Source organism: Calliphora vicina, chromosome 5 (assembly GCF_958450345.1).
Source record: "Calliphora vicina chromosome 5, idCalVici1.1, whole genome shotgun sequence".
Lineage (NCBI taxonomy): Eukaryota > Metazoa > Arthropoda > Insecta > Diptera > Calliphoridae > Calliphora > Calliphora vicina.
This window is the reverse complement of record NC_088784.1, coordinates 103,208,736-103,227,601: the sequence shown is the minus strand read 5'-3', so window position 1 is coordinate 103,227,601 and position 18,866 is coordinate 103,208,736. Positions and strand designations below refer to the sequence as shown.

Genomic DNA, 18,866 nt, shown 5'->3' with positions numbered 1-18,866 from the left:
ACAACAACAACTCCAATACACATTCCAACAACAAACCAAGCAACCGTAGCAATATAAACAAAGTTTTCTTTAAAAATAAAAATTTCAGTTTGAGATAGTCTTACATTTCGACTCATAACTTTTTTTCTACTGCAGCGATTTTGCTGATTTTCAATACCAGTTTGCTTAGGACATTACTAAATATTCTAGATGAATAACTTTAATTTCGGTTTTGTATTTTTGAGGTGAGAGTGATTTACACACACATATAACATAAAACATAAGTCCGATAGTAACAAAAACTCGTGCTTACGACAACTAAATCTTCACTTAGCACTTAGTCGAAACCCATTTGGGCTTTAGTCCCCTACATAATGTGATTTAACGCCATTGGAATTATTTTTATGGGATAATTTGAACTATTAAAGCAGCAAAGTCAAAGCCGCATCAACGAAATTCAGCCAGATTTATAAGAAATCGTAATTTTTGTTGCTACACTATTGTACTTCTTTGCAGACTTTTTATTTTGTTGATGCAGCATTGCAAGAATTGTAATTTCTGCCTAGAGATTGCTTTGATTTCTGTAGCACACCTCTTCATCAAGAATTACGTTTTGCTATTTTAATTAAAATGTTTACTATTTTGACTCAATGTATTTCTAAATGTATGAAAATCGAACACACTCACACATACAACATTTTGGTCATTTAGGCTAATAGGAAATTACCTTATTTTGCAAGGTCCATAGCAAATAAATCCAACTGCTACTCTAACAACTTAAAGTAGCCAAATCTAAACTAAACACAATCACCACATTTGCTTAACAGCCAAACACTCGGCAACTGCAAATAAATACTACTTAAATATCCAATAATAAGTTATAAGATAGAAAAAATTAAACACTTAAACAAGTTAAAGTTAAAAGAATCAATATTAATTTTAAGCAAAAAAAAACAAAGTGGCCATGAGTTGCAGAAACTATTGCACAAATTTGCGCAACAGCAACCAGAACAAGAACATGTTTTCAAACATGATTAACAAAAACTCCAAAATGTAATTAAATTATTGGAAAAAAATCAAAATTACTTACATAGCACATGGTGGAGGGTGAACTGGCAGTGGCCGTTGTAACCATCATGCCATTCTTTTTGCCACCCAACAGCGACTGTTGTATGCGATTGGTGCCGTAATACATTTCCCAAATGCTGGGCTTCTTGCGATGCCAATCCAATATGGATTCTTTATCGTTGGGCTCCGAGCTGTCGCCACCACTGCCGCTGCCACTGCTGGTGTTCCCCTTAAGACTGCTATTGGTATTTTGGGGATGCAATTGCTCCAGCACGGGTTTGTGATAGGATAGGTTTCTTAGCATTTGGGTGGTGGTGGAAGAGCTGGGCACCGTCTCCACATAACACTCGGCCATGGGAAAGACTTCGGTTATGGATTTGCGTTTCATTTTAAAATTCGGATCACTAGAGCATCTTATCGAGGTGATTTGTTGCCGTATGCTGATGGGCACTCCCTGGGCATTCACTACTATGCCGTCTTGTATAGCCTCATAGGTGGAGTAGATATCGGGTGTCTCGGTTAGGGAACGCCTTCTCTCGAAGGCATTTTTCATTTTGACTATGTGCTGGTTCTTTACCAGCCCGGTGCACAGCTGGCGTATCTCCAGTTCACTGTGCTGATTCATGCGCTCCAGATACAATTCCAGCTCTTGCTTTAGCGTATTAATCATGCTGTGCAATTCTTTGGGTATATGCTCTTCCTTATCCTCAACATGGTTAGCTACTAACTGCTGCTGCTGCTGTTTTTCAGCCTCTTGAGTTTGCGTTAGCAGACGTATTTTGTCTCTCACATCCTCTAATAGTTCGCGGGTATTTTGAAAGTGCAATTGTTCCTCATAGCGCTTGGGATATGAATCCACCGATACCGCCACCGATTGGCCCGATATGGAGCTGCGCGCCGGCGCCAGTATATCACTTTCCACACGATACGCATCCTCGGGACAGGAGTTAATATATTTGGCACATTTATAATGATTCTCTTCCTGTTCCTCCGTTAGGAAAGTGGGATTATCCAGGCCCTTGTTAGCTAAAGCTCCTTTGGCGGGTTGGCCCAATTTCTTGTCTTTGTCCAAGAGAAAGGAATCCAAATCTATATCCATCAAGGAGTCATCACTGCGGTCCTCAGGCCAGCCTGGCTTTTTAACCGCATCCAAGGACTCTTGTATGGTGGGCAGCTGATGGTAGGAGGAGGAGGAGCGTAATTTATCATTATGATTCACTGAGGCATATGCATTGTAGGGATTTTGGCTGTAGCTAACTAAAGCCTCTTGGGAGCTGCCAGCCGGAAATGATTTTAAATGGCGATCCAGGTTTTCTATGCTCGATTCAAGGATCTTAAGACTATCGTTAAATTCTTGGGAGTTTCTCTGCGAGGGCAGTGTTTGTGAGTCGCTTAAATCCTTTTCCGCGTAACGATAGCGTGTGTTAAAGTCCAGCGAACGCATGACACTGTTCGTCTCACTGGCCAGAGTGTGCTGGTGTTGTTGCAACTTGCTGTTGGTTTGAAGTGTGGTGGCCGAGGATGGTGTAGATGTTGCAGCTGCAGCTGCTGTTGTTGTTGTTGTTGATGATAATGGCAATGGAGTTTGACTTTCTTTTGCATGGTTTCTTAGCTTCTTTAAATCTATGGTGGGCTCACTGTAAATATGCTCTTCCATGGAGTAGGTGGAGCATACATTTGAGCTGTAATAGCCCGAAGAGGCACTTTTGTCTGTGGAATAGTGTGACTGATGTGATGAGGCTCTGGCCGAGTTTTTGGGATTAATAGTCTTGGGTAAAACTATTTTATCTTCCTTTTTCAGCTGGCCATTTTCTTCCGTCTCCCGGTCCTCCTCAATGTCCTCAGAAGCCAAAGAGGTTATGGCCGAAGAGCTGGTAGAAGTTTTCTTTAATCTTAAAGCAGCATTACTGCCATTCATTGGCATCATAGTAGAGGGGGTGGTGGTGTTGTTAATGCCATCCAATTTATGAGCATCTCTGGCTGGTTGTAAGTTTATTTGCTGCTGCTGTTGCTGTTGTAACTTGCTGCTATTTTGGGGGCTGCTACAGTTGCTGGTATTCGTTGCCAATGGCATTGAATTTGTGTTGGCTGCTGTTGTGCCCGTAGCTCCTGTTTGTGTTGCTAACGTTGAGCTTCAAAGAGTAAAAAATTACACAAAAATTAAATACTTTTCTTGTATGTTTATATTTAAAAAGTAAAATTAGTTTGTGTCTGCCAAAGAGTTTTCTTTCGTTTGTTTGGTTATATTTATTTTATTTAAAACGAAAGTGGTTTTTAAGTGGTTTCCACATCAACATTATTATTGCTATTGACAATTCCAGCACCAACAACAACAATAACAACATCTAAACCAGACCACAAAATGTAGGTTAGATTTGAAACCAGTATTTGGCTAGAGGAAATTGGCCAATTGGGTATTGTGTATTTGTATTTGTGTTTGTTTATGTTGTTATTGTTATTGTTGTTACTGCAATTTGTTATTTTCGCATTGCGTTGAAAATAGTTGAGTGGAAAAGTGTTGAGAGGAGTCTGATGAAATGACAGGCCTGAGAAGACAGTGTTTCTTCATGTGTGAAATTAAAGGGGACATGCTTTTTCATACCTTCCATATAAGTACCATCATAGTGGTACCAAGGGTGCTTGTATGTTTAGAATTATGTCATTTCAGTGTTTTTTTTCCACAACCATTTTATGCAAACCTAAACATAGAGTCTAGCTGTTGGTTTAAATCAGCATTTGGAAGACCCATTTTAACTCACAAACCTAAAACCCAGCAAAAACTTCACTTACAATTTTAAATGTAACTACAGTTGAACTACTTCCTGAATGCATTATTTTGTAGCCAAGTCAAATTTAAATTTAGCCGTGAGGTCGCCAGTTCAAACCCCAATTAGGGCAAAATTTAGTTATTTTACATTATTGTATAAACAACAAAGTTTTTTGTCGAATTTTGTACCAACAAAACGTCATACGCGAGAAGTTTTGCTTTACTTCCTTAATTTAAAAACAAGTAAGAAAGTATGGTCGGTCAAGTCCGACCATATAATACCCTACACCAAGTAAATGAGAGAATATTTTTCTTTAAAAATATAAATAATTTATATTCGTGGCTTATTTTCGGAAGTGGGCCTTATATGGGAGCTATGATCAGTTATGGACCGATCACCATGAAATTAGGTCGTGTGATTTATGTATATATGAAAGTTATTTATGTTGAATTTCGAGTGTATACCAAAATTTTTAAGCGATTTATGCACGTTAAAGTGATTTTCGGAAGCGTGTCTATATGGGAGCTACGACTAATTATGGACCGATCGTAACAAAATTTGGTGACATGAATTTTGTGTATATAAAACTTATTTGGAGCGGAATTTTTGGAGATAGATATTTAAATTAAACATGTATGACCGATAAAGTCCAATTTCGGAAGGACATTTGTATGGGGGTTAGGTGAAATAATGGACCGATTTCAGCCAGTTTCAATAGGCTTGGTCCTTGGGCCGAAAAAATAATATGTACAAAATTTTATCGAAATATATTCAAAATTGCGAACTGCACTTTGCGCACAAGGTTTACATGGACAGACAACCAGCCAGCCAGACGGACGGATGGACATCGTTTAATCGACTCAGAAAGTGATTATAAGTCGATCGGTATATTTAAGGTGGGTGTTAGATTAATATTTTTGGGCGTTACAAACATTCCCACTATGGTGGTGTAGGGTATAAAAAGTACTGCTGATGCACACCGAATGCTCAACAAAGCTTATGGAGAATGTGTTCCATCGGTTTCAACGTGTGAGAGATGGTTTGTGCGGTCAAAAAAGTTTGAAGCCCCAGAATTGGAGGCATTACTCTATGAAGATTGTTATCAAACTCAACTATAGCTTGCAAAATCAGCAGGATTCATCCAAAAGCTGGGAAATTGTTTACCATACGAATTGAAGATGAGAGATCTTGAAACACGATTTTGCAAAGAAACTTGAAAGCTATAAAATAAAGTAATTTTTGCACCGAATCATTACTTGCGATGAAAAATGGATCTATTAGATCGTATGTGAAGCCCGGCCAACCAGCCGAATCGACACCAACGCCAAATATCCGTGGAGCTGAGGTAATTATATGTATTTGGTGGGAGCAAAAGGGTCCTATCTATTATGAGCTGCTGAAATCTGACCATACCATCATAGGGAACCTCTACCGAATGCAACTGATTCTTTTGATGCGAGCATTGGCAGAAAAACGCCCAGAATATGCAGACAGACTTCAAATCATAAAAAATACCGAATTTTTAAGTCATACAGCCAATAAAATAGATTGCTATCAGTAATCTACGATGACTGAAGGAAATCTATGATTGATAGAAATCTAAGATTCATAGAAATGTATGACTCGTAGAAAACTACGATTGACAGAGATTTACAATTGATTGTAATCTGCTAATAATAGATTCATATAAATTTGATAGAAATCTATGACTGATGGAAATGCTCGTTTGATATAAATTTGCGAATGCTTGATATATACGACTGATAGGAATCTATGACTCATAGATATCTGCGTTTGATATAAATTTGAGATGAATATAAATCTATGACTAATTAAAATCTAAGACTGATGGAAATCTATGACTTATATAAATCTAAGATTTATGACTAGATCACGATTGATTGAAATATGTATATGATTGATATAAATATAAGACTAAGATAAATCTATGACTGAGTTTAAATCTACGACTGACAGAAATCAATGAATGATAGAAATCTATGACTGACAGATAACTAAGATTCATGGAAATCTATGGCTGATAGAAATCTACGATTGATAAAGATCGACGACTGATAAAAATCTACAATTGCAATCGTACATAAGAAATTTATAGAATTCTATGATTGATATAAATCTAAGATTCATAGAAATCTATGACTGATGGAATTATATGACTGATTGAAATATACCACTGATATAAATCTACGATTGATAGGAACTTGATAGAAATCTACTATCGATAGAAATTTATAACTGATTGAAATTTACAATTGATAAAAATCTATCACTGCTAGAAATCTATGATTGATAGAAATCTACGATAAATAAGAAATTTATGACTGTTTGCAATCATAGAAATATTCATAGAAATCTACACCTGATAAGAAATCTCTGACTGACGAAATCTACGATTGATTGAAATTTACGACTGATTGGAATCTATGACTGATATAATTCAACGACTGATCAAATCTTCGATTAATTGAAATCTTCGATTAATAGCAATCTGCGACTGTTACAAAAATTGATAGATTTCAATCAATATTATTCTCTAAAATCGTTAAGTTTCCTGAAAAATCATTAATTTCGCCAAAAGAGCTTATTTCATAAAAAACGCCCATTTCAAGAAAATCTCAAAATCACAGAAATCGCTACCTTTAAGAAAATTGTAAATAACATATCGCTTATTTTAATAAAAATCTTTAAAAAAACCAAATTTTCCAGAAAGTCGGTGAAATTTCAAAAAAGCTTACTTATGCCAAAAAAATCACAAATTTCATCAAAAACATACAAAACGCTAGTTTTGTGAAAATCTTTAATATAAAACAAGTAAGAGAGCTATATTCGGCTGTGCCGAATTTTATATACCCTAATATACTTAAAAATATATACTTAAAAATAAAAATTTTAAATATTTTTAGGTAAACAAAATTTGTTTTTTTCCAGTTGTTTTTTCGATATTGTTTTTTAAAATTTTTTTTTATTTTTTTTTTAAATTTAAATTTTTTTATTTAAATTTAAAAAATTTTTTTTTTAGTTTTTAAATATTTTTTTTTAATATTTAATGAAAAAATTTTTGGTGAAAAAAAAAATTCGGGTTAAAAAATATTTTTTCCGATTTTGACCCATTGTAGGTCCAACTTACTGTGGTCTTATATACGTCGTCGCACAGGTCTTTGAAATATCTATCATTAGATATCCATATTGTCTATATTAATGATTTAGTTATTATTATAAATTAGATATGGATCAAAAATAGGTCAAAAATCGAGGTTGTCCTGGTTTTTCCTTATATCTCAGCCATTTGTGGACCGATTTTCTCGATTTTAAATAGCAACCGAGCCGGAAGAATTTCGGAGATATTGATGTATCATTCGTGTATGTAAGTTATTTGGGGGCTTCAGAAAGTTGATTTCAACACACAGACGGACATGGCTATATCGGCTCCGCTATCTATAACGATTCAGAATATATGTATATACTTTGTGGGGTCGCAAATGAAAAATGTAGAAATTACAAACGGAATGACAAACTTATATATACCCTTGCCACTCATGGTGAAGGGTATAAAAACGATGATTTTATGAGAAAAAATTTGCTAATTTCGCAAAGAACATTTATTCTGTTAAACGGAATATTCAATAAAACCGCTTATTAAAAGAAATCCAAAGTTCAACAAAGAGCTCTGATTTTACTAAACGTTATTTTAAATATAAAAAATTAAATTTTCTAATTGAAGGGGAAAAAAACGCTGGATAAAAACATTTTTCTACGAAATTCGCAAAAATAACAATTTTCAAGAAAATCGCTTATTAAAAAAATCAAAAGTTCTCAAATTTTACAAAACGTTATTTTTAATATAAAAAATTAAAATTTATAATTTAAGAAAAAAACGCTTCTTAAAAAAATTTTGTCCGTAAATCGCCAAAATCACAATTTTTTATACCACAAAAAACGCTTATTTATTTTAAAAAATAGTTGTGTCAAGAAAATCGTTAAATTCATAACAAATTTCATTTTCATAAAAATTTATTATTTAGCAAACAAAATTATAAATTTCATAAAATTAGATAAAAAACGCAAGTTTCAAGAAAATCACTAAAATCACAAAATATTTTAATTTCTTAAAAAAATGGTTTGAAAAAACTGATTGAAATCTACGTAAGACTATAGTTTCAAGAAAAAACTATATTTAAAAAAAATATTAATATTGAAAGTTTCAAGTAAAAAAGCCTATTTACAAGAGAAAAACGCTTATTTAAAAATATTTTAAAATTTGACAAAAATTTTATTTTTAGCTTACCAAAAATCTTGAAAACCTTTTGTTTAAAAAAAATTAAAGAACCTCTGTGTTGTAGTAAATTATTGCATTTTAAGTGTCATCCATCTTTGCTTGGTTAAGATTTATATATTTACAAAAATCCCAGCATATTTTCTTAAATTTCCACTTTCATTTTCTATCCAACAGAAAAAATAACAAAAAAAAAAAAGTCTATAAAAACCACAAAAACCCGAGATGATGTTGGTATCATCTACATTTTTCCAAGAAATTTTTATTAAAATTGCTGAACGACAGCATTTAACATTGCAGCAATATTCAATAAACTTTGTTATGGAATGAGTTACGGATGAGATTGCAGTGTTTTTGGGAGAGAATAAAAAAGGACCAAAATTTAATAGAATCAAATAATTATATACTGGGAAAAATGCTGAAGTTTCAAATTTCCTGCTAGAAATTTAAGAACTAAGATACTTTTGTTCCAGTGACCTTTAATGACCCCCTGCATTTATCTTAGTTGCTTCAGAGTGGGAGAGAAACATGACAGCTGAAGAGAGCTGAACAAAAGCATCAGGTTTTTAACCATAGATAAATACAAATAGATCGGGAACTCTCCTGATCCTAACTCAGTTGCCAAAAACCAAAGCGGTGAGTTTGCTCTCTATGTTTCTAAAGAAACTAGAAAAAGACTCAAAAATTACTCAAAATAATCACATATACGAGCATAGAGAAACAACAAGAGCGGAAACTAGAAAAAAACTCAAACCAAAATTTTACTCAAAATAATCACACATACGAGTGTTGTTTTTGTTTTCACATTATTTTATTTACTAATACATTCTAACCACTTAGGTTTTTGACAATTGAGTTAGGTCTTTGACAGCAGAGTTTCCGCTCTATGTATATTTCTCTATGTATACGAGTGTTGTTTTTGTTTTCTTATGCTTTCTTTTACTAAAAAATTCTCACCTCTTAGGTTTTTGACAACTGAGTTAGGTCTTTGAACATGTTTCTAACATTTAGTATAGAAATGTTGTTGCTTGGAAATGACAACCCATTGATTTTGTCCTGTTGGCATTTGTATCTTTTGATCCCCAACACATTCATATTCATAATGAATTTCATGTAAATTTTCCAAACAATGCCATCAATCATTGAATTGAAACAATTTAATTTTTCCTAGAAATTCTCTTATACTTAGATGCTCTTTCTAACACCTTCATGTCTAATGACTTTGAAGCAATTTTGTCTATCCGTCCGTCCGTCTTTCCCTGTAATGTCGTATTAAATTGCTATCAATTGTTATCAGCGTCTGTCTACTGTTTTGAATTTTACATCTGGATGATGTCGATGACAATGTTGTTGAGAATAAAGGCTGTTGTTGCTGCTGCCGCTCATTCAGTTAAAATCATTGTTTATTTCTTTAGAATTTCTGTGTAATTGAATCTTCAGCTGTAGAGTGAGTGTCACAATAAGTAGAGTGTGTCGGTCGGTCGGTGTTTGTTCATAACCCAGCAGTTAGGCAAGTGGTCAATTATTTTGGATAATTTGACATGTATTTGATCTTTATAGTGCAGAGAGAAGTCAATTGGTTACTAAATACATCCCAGGTAGTCTAGCGTGGAGACAATTATCACTTAAGTGTCTCTAAGTAATCTAGAATGTAGTCAGTTTAAACAATTATTTTGTCTTCCTAAATAGTGAGTAAAATCACTAGTTCGGAACAGTCTCCTGCAATAGAACTGCTGGGAATTGTCTGCTATTGTAAATTGTATTTGTATTCTTGTTGCATGTTATTAAATATTTATGAGTGAATTGCTCAGAAAATATGTTTTAATTTTATTTATTTTAAAAGATTTATTTTGATTGGAGAGCTCTGCATAATTTAATATCTAATATTTTTCTAATGCTCCCTTTAATTATACCCTTCACCATCATGAGAAGGGTATATATAAGTTTGTCATTCCGTTTGTAATTTCTACATTTTTCATTTCCGACCCTATAAAGTATAAATATTCTGGATCCTTATAGATAGTGGAGTCGATTAAGCCATGTTCGTCTGTCTGTCTGTCCGTCTGTTGAAATCAATTTTCTGAAGACCCCAGATATCTTCGGGATCCAATTCTTCAATAATTCCGTCAGACATGCTTTCGAGAAGTTTCCGATTTAAAATCAGCAAAATCGGTCCACAAATAGCTGAGATATGAGGAAAATACCAGGACAACCTCGATTTTTGACCTATATCTGGATTACTCAGTATTAATATAGACAATATGGATATCTAATGATAGATATTTCAAAGAACTTGGCAATGACGTATATAAGACCATAGTAAGTTGGACCTGCAATGGGTCAAATTCGGAAAAAATATTTTTTAATCCGAATTTTTTTTCACCAAAAAAAAAAAATTAATTTTAAATTTAAAAAACAAAAAAATTTAAAAAAAAAATTCTTAAAAATTTTGTTCCAAAAAATGAAAAAACTGGAAAAAAACTTAAAAATATTAAAAATTTTTATTTTGAAGTATAATTTGGTGAAGGGTATATAAGATTCGAATATAGCTCTCGTACTTGTTTTATCAATTATTTCCCCCTGATTATAAAATCAAGTAAATTTAAAATTATTTCCAAATCGAGCTAAATTAATATTACGTGTTTTAATTTAAGTTTAATTGAAAGACATACTTTTCATTAAAAATCAATTAATTGTTGTTCCACTTGTCTAACACCACCACTACTTGTTCTAAAAACATTAACATTAACTTTTAAAAAGTTCTTGCAACAATAAAATTGTTGCATAAACGCTTTGGCATCGTTTTGGAGTGGTTACATTTGAAGGCTAAAACAGAATTAGTAAACTTGCATAAAATAATGAAAATCATGTAAATGAAAAAAAACAGAAAAAACAAAACAACAATTAAACTTCAAACTAAAAGTTATAAAACAAAGATTAAAACACTAAAACTAGCAATTGTTTATGGGGAAAAACTATAAAATGAACAGACGCTGGTACGTATGTACTTCCATCATATTTGTAGACAACACCATAATTTAAGACCAACAACCAACAGAAACTTAAAATTTTGGTAACTTTAAAACAAATTACAAAAATTTCGTAATCGATTTTTGGTTTTTGGCTGTTGAAATTTTCATTACATTAAAAAAGTTTTAACGGTCAAAGCTTAAAAATTAAAAAAAAAAAAATAACTGCAAGTTTTTTTTTAAACCTTTAAAAGTGCCTAATAATTGAACGATGAAACGGATGTGTTGAACTCAAACATGTATGAATGTTAAGAGCATTTTTCTATACAACACTAGGCTACAAAATAATTGAAATCACTAATCATGTTAACTAGAGTTAGAGATTTTAAGAATTTATAAGAACATACTTTAGCAACAATGTAACAAATTTCTAGTGGCCAGCAACATGTTGGTATGATATATTACTACAAATTATATTGAAAATGTTGCCAGAATAAATGCTACAATAGTTTATAGTTTTAAACTATGTTGTTTGAATATTTACATAAATTACAATATGTTACCTAAAATATATTATGAATCTAAAGTTTGAAAAGTTGTCAGCAAAATGTTGCTTATAAAATTTATGTTGTCAGCAACATGTTTTTAAACTATACAAACAATGTTGCCATCGATATAAATTTTACACAAATTTATGAAATCTGTCGAAACAATATTGCCAGCAACATGTTGCCGTAATAACAAATTTTATTGCTTCGACTGCTTTCGAAAGCTATTTCACAAAAATCTATATAATTTTTTACACCAATTTGTGTGTAAAATTCAAGCAACTTATTTTTAATCCGTAGAAACAATCTTAACAGCAACACGTTTCAAGACTATAGCAACAATATTTCTATATTCTATATAATTATTCAAATTATGTTAGCAGCAACATGTTGCTTATACAAATTATGTTGCAAGCAACATGTTTCTAAACTATACAAACAATGTTGTCGTCGAAATATATTTTACGCAAATTAGTGAAATCTGTAGAAACTATATCGCCAGCAACATGTTGCCCTAATAACAAATTTTACAGCAATTTATTGCCTACAAAAGCTATTTTACAATAATCAATATATATATTTTTATACCCTTCACCTTCGTGAGACATTTTCGTCTCACATTTTCGTGACTACATTTTTCATTTCCGACCCTATAAAGTATATATATTCTGGATCCTTATAGATAACGGAGTCGATTAAGCCATGTCCGTCCGTCTGTCTGTTGAAATCAATTTTCTGAAGACCCCAGATATCTTCGGGATCCAAATCTTCAATAATTCTGTCAGACATGCTTTCGAGAAGTTTGCTATTTAAAATCAGCAAAAGCGGTCCATAAATAACGGAGATATGAGCAAAAAACCGGGACAACCTCGATTTTTGACCTATTTTTTATCTATATCTGGATTACTAAGTCATTAATATAGACAATATGGATATCTAATGATAGATATTTCAAAGTCCATTGCAACGATGTAGATAAGGCTATATATAGTAAGTTGGACCTACAATGGGTCAAAATCGGGAAAAATATTTTTTAACCCGAATTTTTTTTTCATCAAAAAATTTTTATTGTCATACATTTTGTTTCCAAAAAAAAAAATTAAAAACATTTTTTTTTTAAAAATTTGGAAAAATCTTTTTTTTTTAAAAATTTGGAAAAAACATTTTTTATAAAAAATTAAAAAACAATTTCAAAAAAAAAAAAATTTGGAAAAACAATTAAATTTTGTTTACCTAAAAATATTAAAAAATTTATTTTAAAGTATAATTTGGTGAAGGGTATATAAGATTCGGCACAGCCGAATATAGCTCTCTTACTTGTTTTACACCAATTTGTGTGTAAAATTCAAACAGCTTATTTGGAATCCGTAATCACAATGTTGCCAGCAACACGTTTCAAGACTTTGTCAACAATGTGTCTAGCAATATGTGGCCATTTATATATATTGTTCGTAAATTTATGCAAATTATGTAACCAGCAACATGTTGCTATTGGAATTACTTCAATTTGTTTCGATCCAAGCAGAACGCTCTCTCTGGGATACGCTTCACTTAGGAACAGAGTATCTGATATTGGCTTGATTCGTTCTTGGCCTCAAAAGATGATCAGTTCTTTTGGCTCAGAATCCATATGTTGCCAGAAAGATGAGAAAAGATCATAGCTAACAAAAGCCAATACTTTGAATAAATTTATATTGTTTAAATGTTTCAAAGTAACAGCTAAAAATTTTAAAAAAACCCCGCATTTTTAAGTTATACATTAATAAAAAGCTTAGATTCATCCTAATAAGCATTTTTACTGGAATTCAAGTGTAATTCAAGCCTTAAATTATAGTCAATCAATTGAATTACAATTGTATTAGACTTTATGAAAATGGCATTCTCCAGTATAAAGGAAACATAAATTCATGACATGTTTTTCCAATATTTTTCAAGTTTAAAACTTAATTACATTTGCATTTAAGTCCAATTCCAACAAAATGTACAAGTGCTTGAATTTTTTTGTTGGAAATCGATGATTGTTGCCCCAAACATGTTTAGAACATATAGGAATGATGTTGCCAGCAACATGTTGCCCTTACAATTAATAATTTACATATTTATATGACTTTATTTGTAAATTATTTTACTACAAATTCTATTGACCGAAATGTTTACAATGTAGCCAGCAACATGTTGCATTTGAAACAAATTTTACAATAATTTATATTTTTAAATGTTGCTAGCAGTATATAGCCATTTGACAAATATTTTTTTATGAATTTATTTATAGAAATGATTTAGGTAGCAACATGTTGCCATTGGAATTAAGTTTACAATTATTTATACATATCTTGATATAAATTTATATGGGAGTAATTACAAATTGTATTGCCGACAATGTTGCCAGCAATATGTTGTTTTCAAAACTAATAATACAAAAATTCATATTATTGAACAATTTTAATTGAACAATTTAAACCTATATAAACAATGTTGCCAGCAACATGATGCCGTTGAATCCCATTTTACCCTAATTTATAACTGCCTTTAAAGATAAAGTTTATGTGTAAATTGCAAGCAACATATTTTTAATCTGTAGCTATAATTTTACCAGCAACATGTTGCTTTTAACATAAATCTAATAATTAGCTTTATTTTTACATCTTTGATTTGGAATATAATCAAATTATGTATGAAAACATTAGCAGCAATGTTGCTAGTTGCAAAATATTAGAAAAATATTTGTTTTTAAATTTATAAGAAAATTTTTTTCAGCAACATGTTTTGAATCGATAGAAATGATGTTACCAACAACATGTTGCTTTTGAAATTTTTTACAATTATTTCTGCATATAAATTTATGTGGAAATTGCTATAAATTAAATGGCTTAAAATGTTGCCAGCAACATGTTGCCTTTAAAACTAATTTTAAAATAATTTATATTTTTAAACAATTCAGTTTGTACATTTATACAAATTATGTTGGCAGTAACATGTTTTCATTTTATATAAACAATATTGCCAGCAACCTGTTGCCTTCGAATGAAAGTTTACCCTAAACTGTAAATGCCTTTAAACAATATTTTATAATAATCAATATTTTTGTAATTGCTATCAGTTGATTCTATATAAACTACGTTGCCAGCAACATGTTGCCATTGAAATTAATTCTACAATATTCCATATGTTTATATGATTCATTTGAGAATTTCTATTTCAAATTAATATTGGCCACAATGTTTCCAGCAACATGTTGCTTTTTAATCAAATTTTACAATCATTTATTTATATTTTTAAATAATTTTATTAGCGAGTTTATGCAAATGATGCTGCAACATGTTTTTAACCTTTATTACCAGCAACATGTTGTCATTAAAATTAATATTAACCACAATGTTTCCAGCAACATGTTGCTTTTTAAACAAATTTTACAATCTTTTCTATTTTTTAAATAATTTTGTTGGCGAATTTAATCAAATGATGTTGTCAGCAACATGCTTTGAAACTATACAAACAATGTTGCCATCGATATAAATTTTACACAAATTTGTGAAATCTGTCGAAACAATATTGTCAGCAACATGTTGCCGTAGTAAGAAATTGTATTGCTTCGACTGCTTTCGAAAGCTATTTCACAAAAATCTATATACACGTTTCAACACGTTTCAAACATGTTTAAAATATATGTAAACAATGTTGCCAGCAACATGTTGTTGTCAAATATAATAAATATTAAAACTAGGTTAATAAAACCAGCCTTTCATTTACATTTAGTCACCTAGTATGTAATTTTTAGCTGTAATCTAGTGTTTTTAAACATATTTAAATACATATGATTTTAAAGGTAATTAAAAATTAAATCGAAGATGCAATAATGGTTTTGGTAACCTTGATTTTTTTTCTAAATTTAATAAGTTATTAAAATTATTAAGTTCATTAGCCAAAAAAAAAATAATACTATGCACCAGTTAGCAGCTGTTAATAACTACAATAAACTTCAATACAGTTTTGAAAATTAGATATTTGAACTTATTTAACATCTAACAATAAGGACAGTGACTTAAAACCTGATGTTTTATTTAAGTCCAAAAATTATAAACAAAATTTGCTTAAAATTTTCCAATTTTAAACAAAAAATACCGGAAACTTTTGAAATGCAAAAAAAAAAATTGACATAAATTAAGCATGACAACAAAAACAAGTAGCTAAATTAAGCAAACAATGAGACAATTTTGATTGAATTTTACTGTTTTGAATTTACTCGATTTCGAAACGCTTGATTTTGAAACACGTGTGTGTCTAAATGTTGTTGTTTTTATAGGGCATTAGGCTGCTTGCTAGTTTTTGTTGGTCTCATGTGTAATATTTTTAAATTTTTGTTTTTGTTTTTATTTCTTTGTTTTTTGACATTCAAAATCCTCTCTATGGCATGCAAGGTCATGCGCAAAAGTGTAAATGATTGCTACTGTGTACGAATGTGGAATGTACGTGAAATGCTTCTTTATGTCATTTGTACACTCTACACCTGAGTGATATGTTTGTCATGCCGTTTGTAAATTCCACAATTTTCATGACCCCTGACCCAATATTATGTCGCTGGTTTCATGTAGAAAGAACCTAACTCGTGTTATGCTTTTACCTTCTCCTGTAAATTTCAATTTATTTGAGTTAGGTCCTTTCGACATAAGACCAAATGATAGCTAAGAAGTTATAGCCATGTCCATCGGTTTACCTGTTAGTGGAAATATGTTTTCCGTTGCCCTCAGATCAGCTACATACCCTTATATAGTATTAATACATCCGATATAGTGCTAGAAATTTTGGTATTGAAAATCAACCAAATCGGCCCATTTAAGGCTGAGCTATAAGCAATACCCCAAGGTTACCTCGATTTTTTAAAAATCCGTAATTTTTTCTATCGAATGTGAAGGGTAAATAAGATTTCGTTTTAGCCGAATATAACACTTTGACTTATTTTTAAATACAAATATCTGTTTATATGACAACCAGTACTTCAGCCAGATACATAGACTATTTTTGCATTCCGTTAACGTTGGCGGGCGAGTTAGTCCCATCTATACATTCACACTCTTAGCCAAAACAAGTGCTTTAACTTGACTTGATAAGTTTTATTTGCTTCTATATTCATTAACTTTAACTTGGAATTACATTCATAAGCTTTTTTTCTTATTCACAGTGTAACCCATATTTGGTTTGTTTTTTTTTTGTCAACTTAAGTTATTTATTTTTGTTTCATTAATAAAATTTTTAAAAGTTTATTGACTGTATTTTCCAATAAAAACATTAATGTTTTTGTCATTTTGTTTTTAATATTAGAAACACAAACAAAATCCAAAGAAATTAAATTAACAAATTAAAGCTAATTAATAAAGAATGCATGAATATTTATTAAATTATAAGCTTGAATGACAAAATACATATCTATTGTATTTATAATTAAATTTAAATAAACAAATAACAAAATCCTATACATTTAGGGCATATTCAACTATTTGGCCGATAAAATTAAAGCGTAATTGAATTAAATTTTTAATATAAATTAAAGTTTTTGAACAAAATTGTGGTAAATATTATAATATGTATAATATACATATTACATATTATTTAGTATTTACAAAAACAGCAGAAAAATTAAAATTAACCCTATATAGCACTTGGTGTTAAAATGACCCCAAACTTCTAAAACCATAAAAAAATTATGATTTTAAAAGTTTGGTGTCATCATCATTAAGCGTTAATTTCCATTCTCTTGCTGTTATTATAAACCCTAGAGTTTATGTTATATTTTTGTTAAATTTCATCAAAATCGGCCCAAAAATATACAACATTTCGAACATTTGGAAATCTTTCCAAAAGAAATTCCAAATATTGAAAAATTTGACCTTTGACCTTCACTATTTAAGGGTTAACGTTTTCCGATTTTAGTAAAAGTTTCACAGTATATTTAGAATTATCTGGACTATAATATTCTGAATAAGTTTGGCTTAAAATTCATAAGAGTAAGGAAATAGAGCTCATTGGCCTAAAAATTGCCAAATAATTGGTTTTTCTCGAAAATTTCAAAATTTAAATCGCAGTTACGGAAAAACTATAAGAGATATTTTCATAATTTTTTCACATTTTTATTCCCTATTATATTCTTAATAAATCCCAATGAGATGATCAAAAAATTCTAAAATTTGTTTAACAAAATTTTTAAAAATTTGAAAATGGAGTTTTGTAACTGCCGTTAAAAAAAAATTATTTTTTTGTTCATACCTAAGAATAGGTTAACGGTATTCTACGTAGACAAAAACTCATATATAAGTATATATGGACATATTTTAAGTAAAAATAAGCTTTTATTTTTATATTTCTCAAAATATGTTAATTTTGTTCCTACATTTCTTGTTTTAGTGGCCTGAGACACGTTAATGGCCTGGCGAATTTTTAATAACTTTAACATTTTTTGACCAATTTCTGTTTTTTATGTCTCATTAGAACGACAATTACGTACACATTTCGATTCTTTTAAATTAAATTACAAAAGTAATTTTTTAATGGCAAAATTTTTACAAAAACTGAAAAAATGCATTTTTTTCCCCTTGTAAATGCATCTCAAAACTTCAGAGGGCAAAACTTCAGAGGGCATTTTTTCAGAATGATTTTTTTTACTAATGTTCACCAAACTGGGGGGTGAGAATGGCCAAAATCCAACTTTCGTTTATTAAGGGCCACCCTAATGTATATTAAATTAAATTATGGAATTATGTTATTTTCGAAAATATAGGCAGTTAAAACTTAATAATATTCTACTGGATTTACAATAGATGTCGTATCTTTTGAACGCGATTTTTGTTTTTAATAACATATGGGCAATTCCACGAGAATCGCTACCACGACTGAGAACACAAAAACCCTTGAAACTTTTTTCCAAGATGATTTAAATAGAAGAAAATAATAAAATGTTACTGTGTTATGTGAAAGTATTTAGATCATATTACAACATTTTAAAGACAAAAATAATAACTTAAACTGATTTTATTTAATTTTTTAATGTTTTAGGCTAAAATTGCGGCGAAAACTAGGCTTCCAATTAGCTTGTAGTATGAAATGAATTTGACTCTGATTGTTTTTTTGCTATTGACAAATTGTTTATTGAAACCGAATGTATATTTTCTATTCACTTTTTTAGTTTTTGTATACATATATTTACAGAATATATATTGTTTTATTATAAGAGAAAAATCTGTCACGT

At 30.6% G+C, this 18,866-nt stretch overlaps 2 protein-coding genes across 2 annotated transcripts in view; both read right to left on the bottom strand.

The window, feature by feature from the left end:
• Positions 1-18,866, bottom strand: part of LOC135962060 (uncharacterized) — a 586,654-nt gene that overhangs the window by 501,111 nt on the left and 66,677 nt on the right. The window lies entirely within an intron of this gene.
• Positions 1-18,866, bottom strand: part of LOC135962247 (box A-binding factor) — a 125,878-nt gene that overhangs the window by 62,363 nt on the left and 44,649 nt on the right. Inside the window, exon 3 of the mRNA XM_065514070.1 lies at positions 1,070-3,179. Coding sequence (XP_065370142.1) covers positions 1,070-3,179 — 2,110 coding nt within the window. The remainder of the gene's footprint in view (positions 1-1,069; positions 3,180-18,866) is intronic.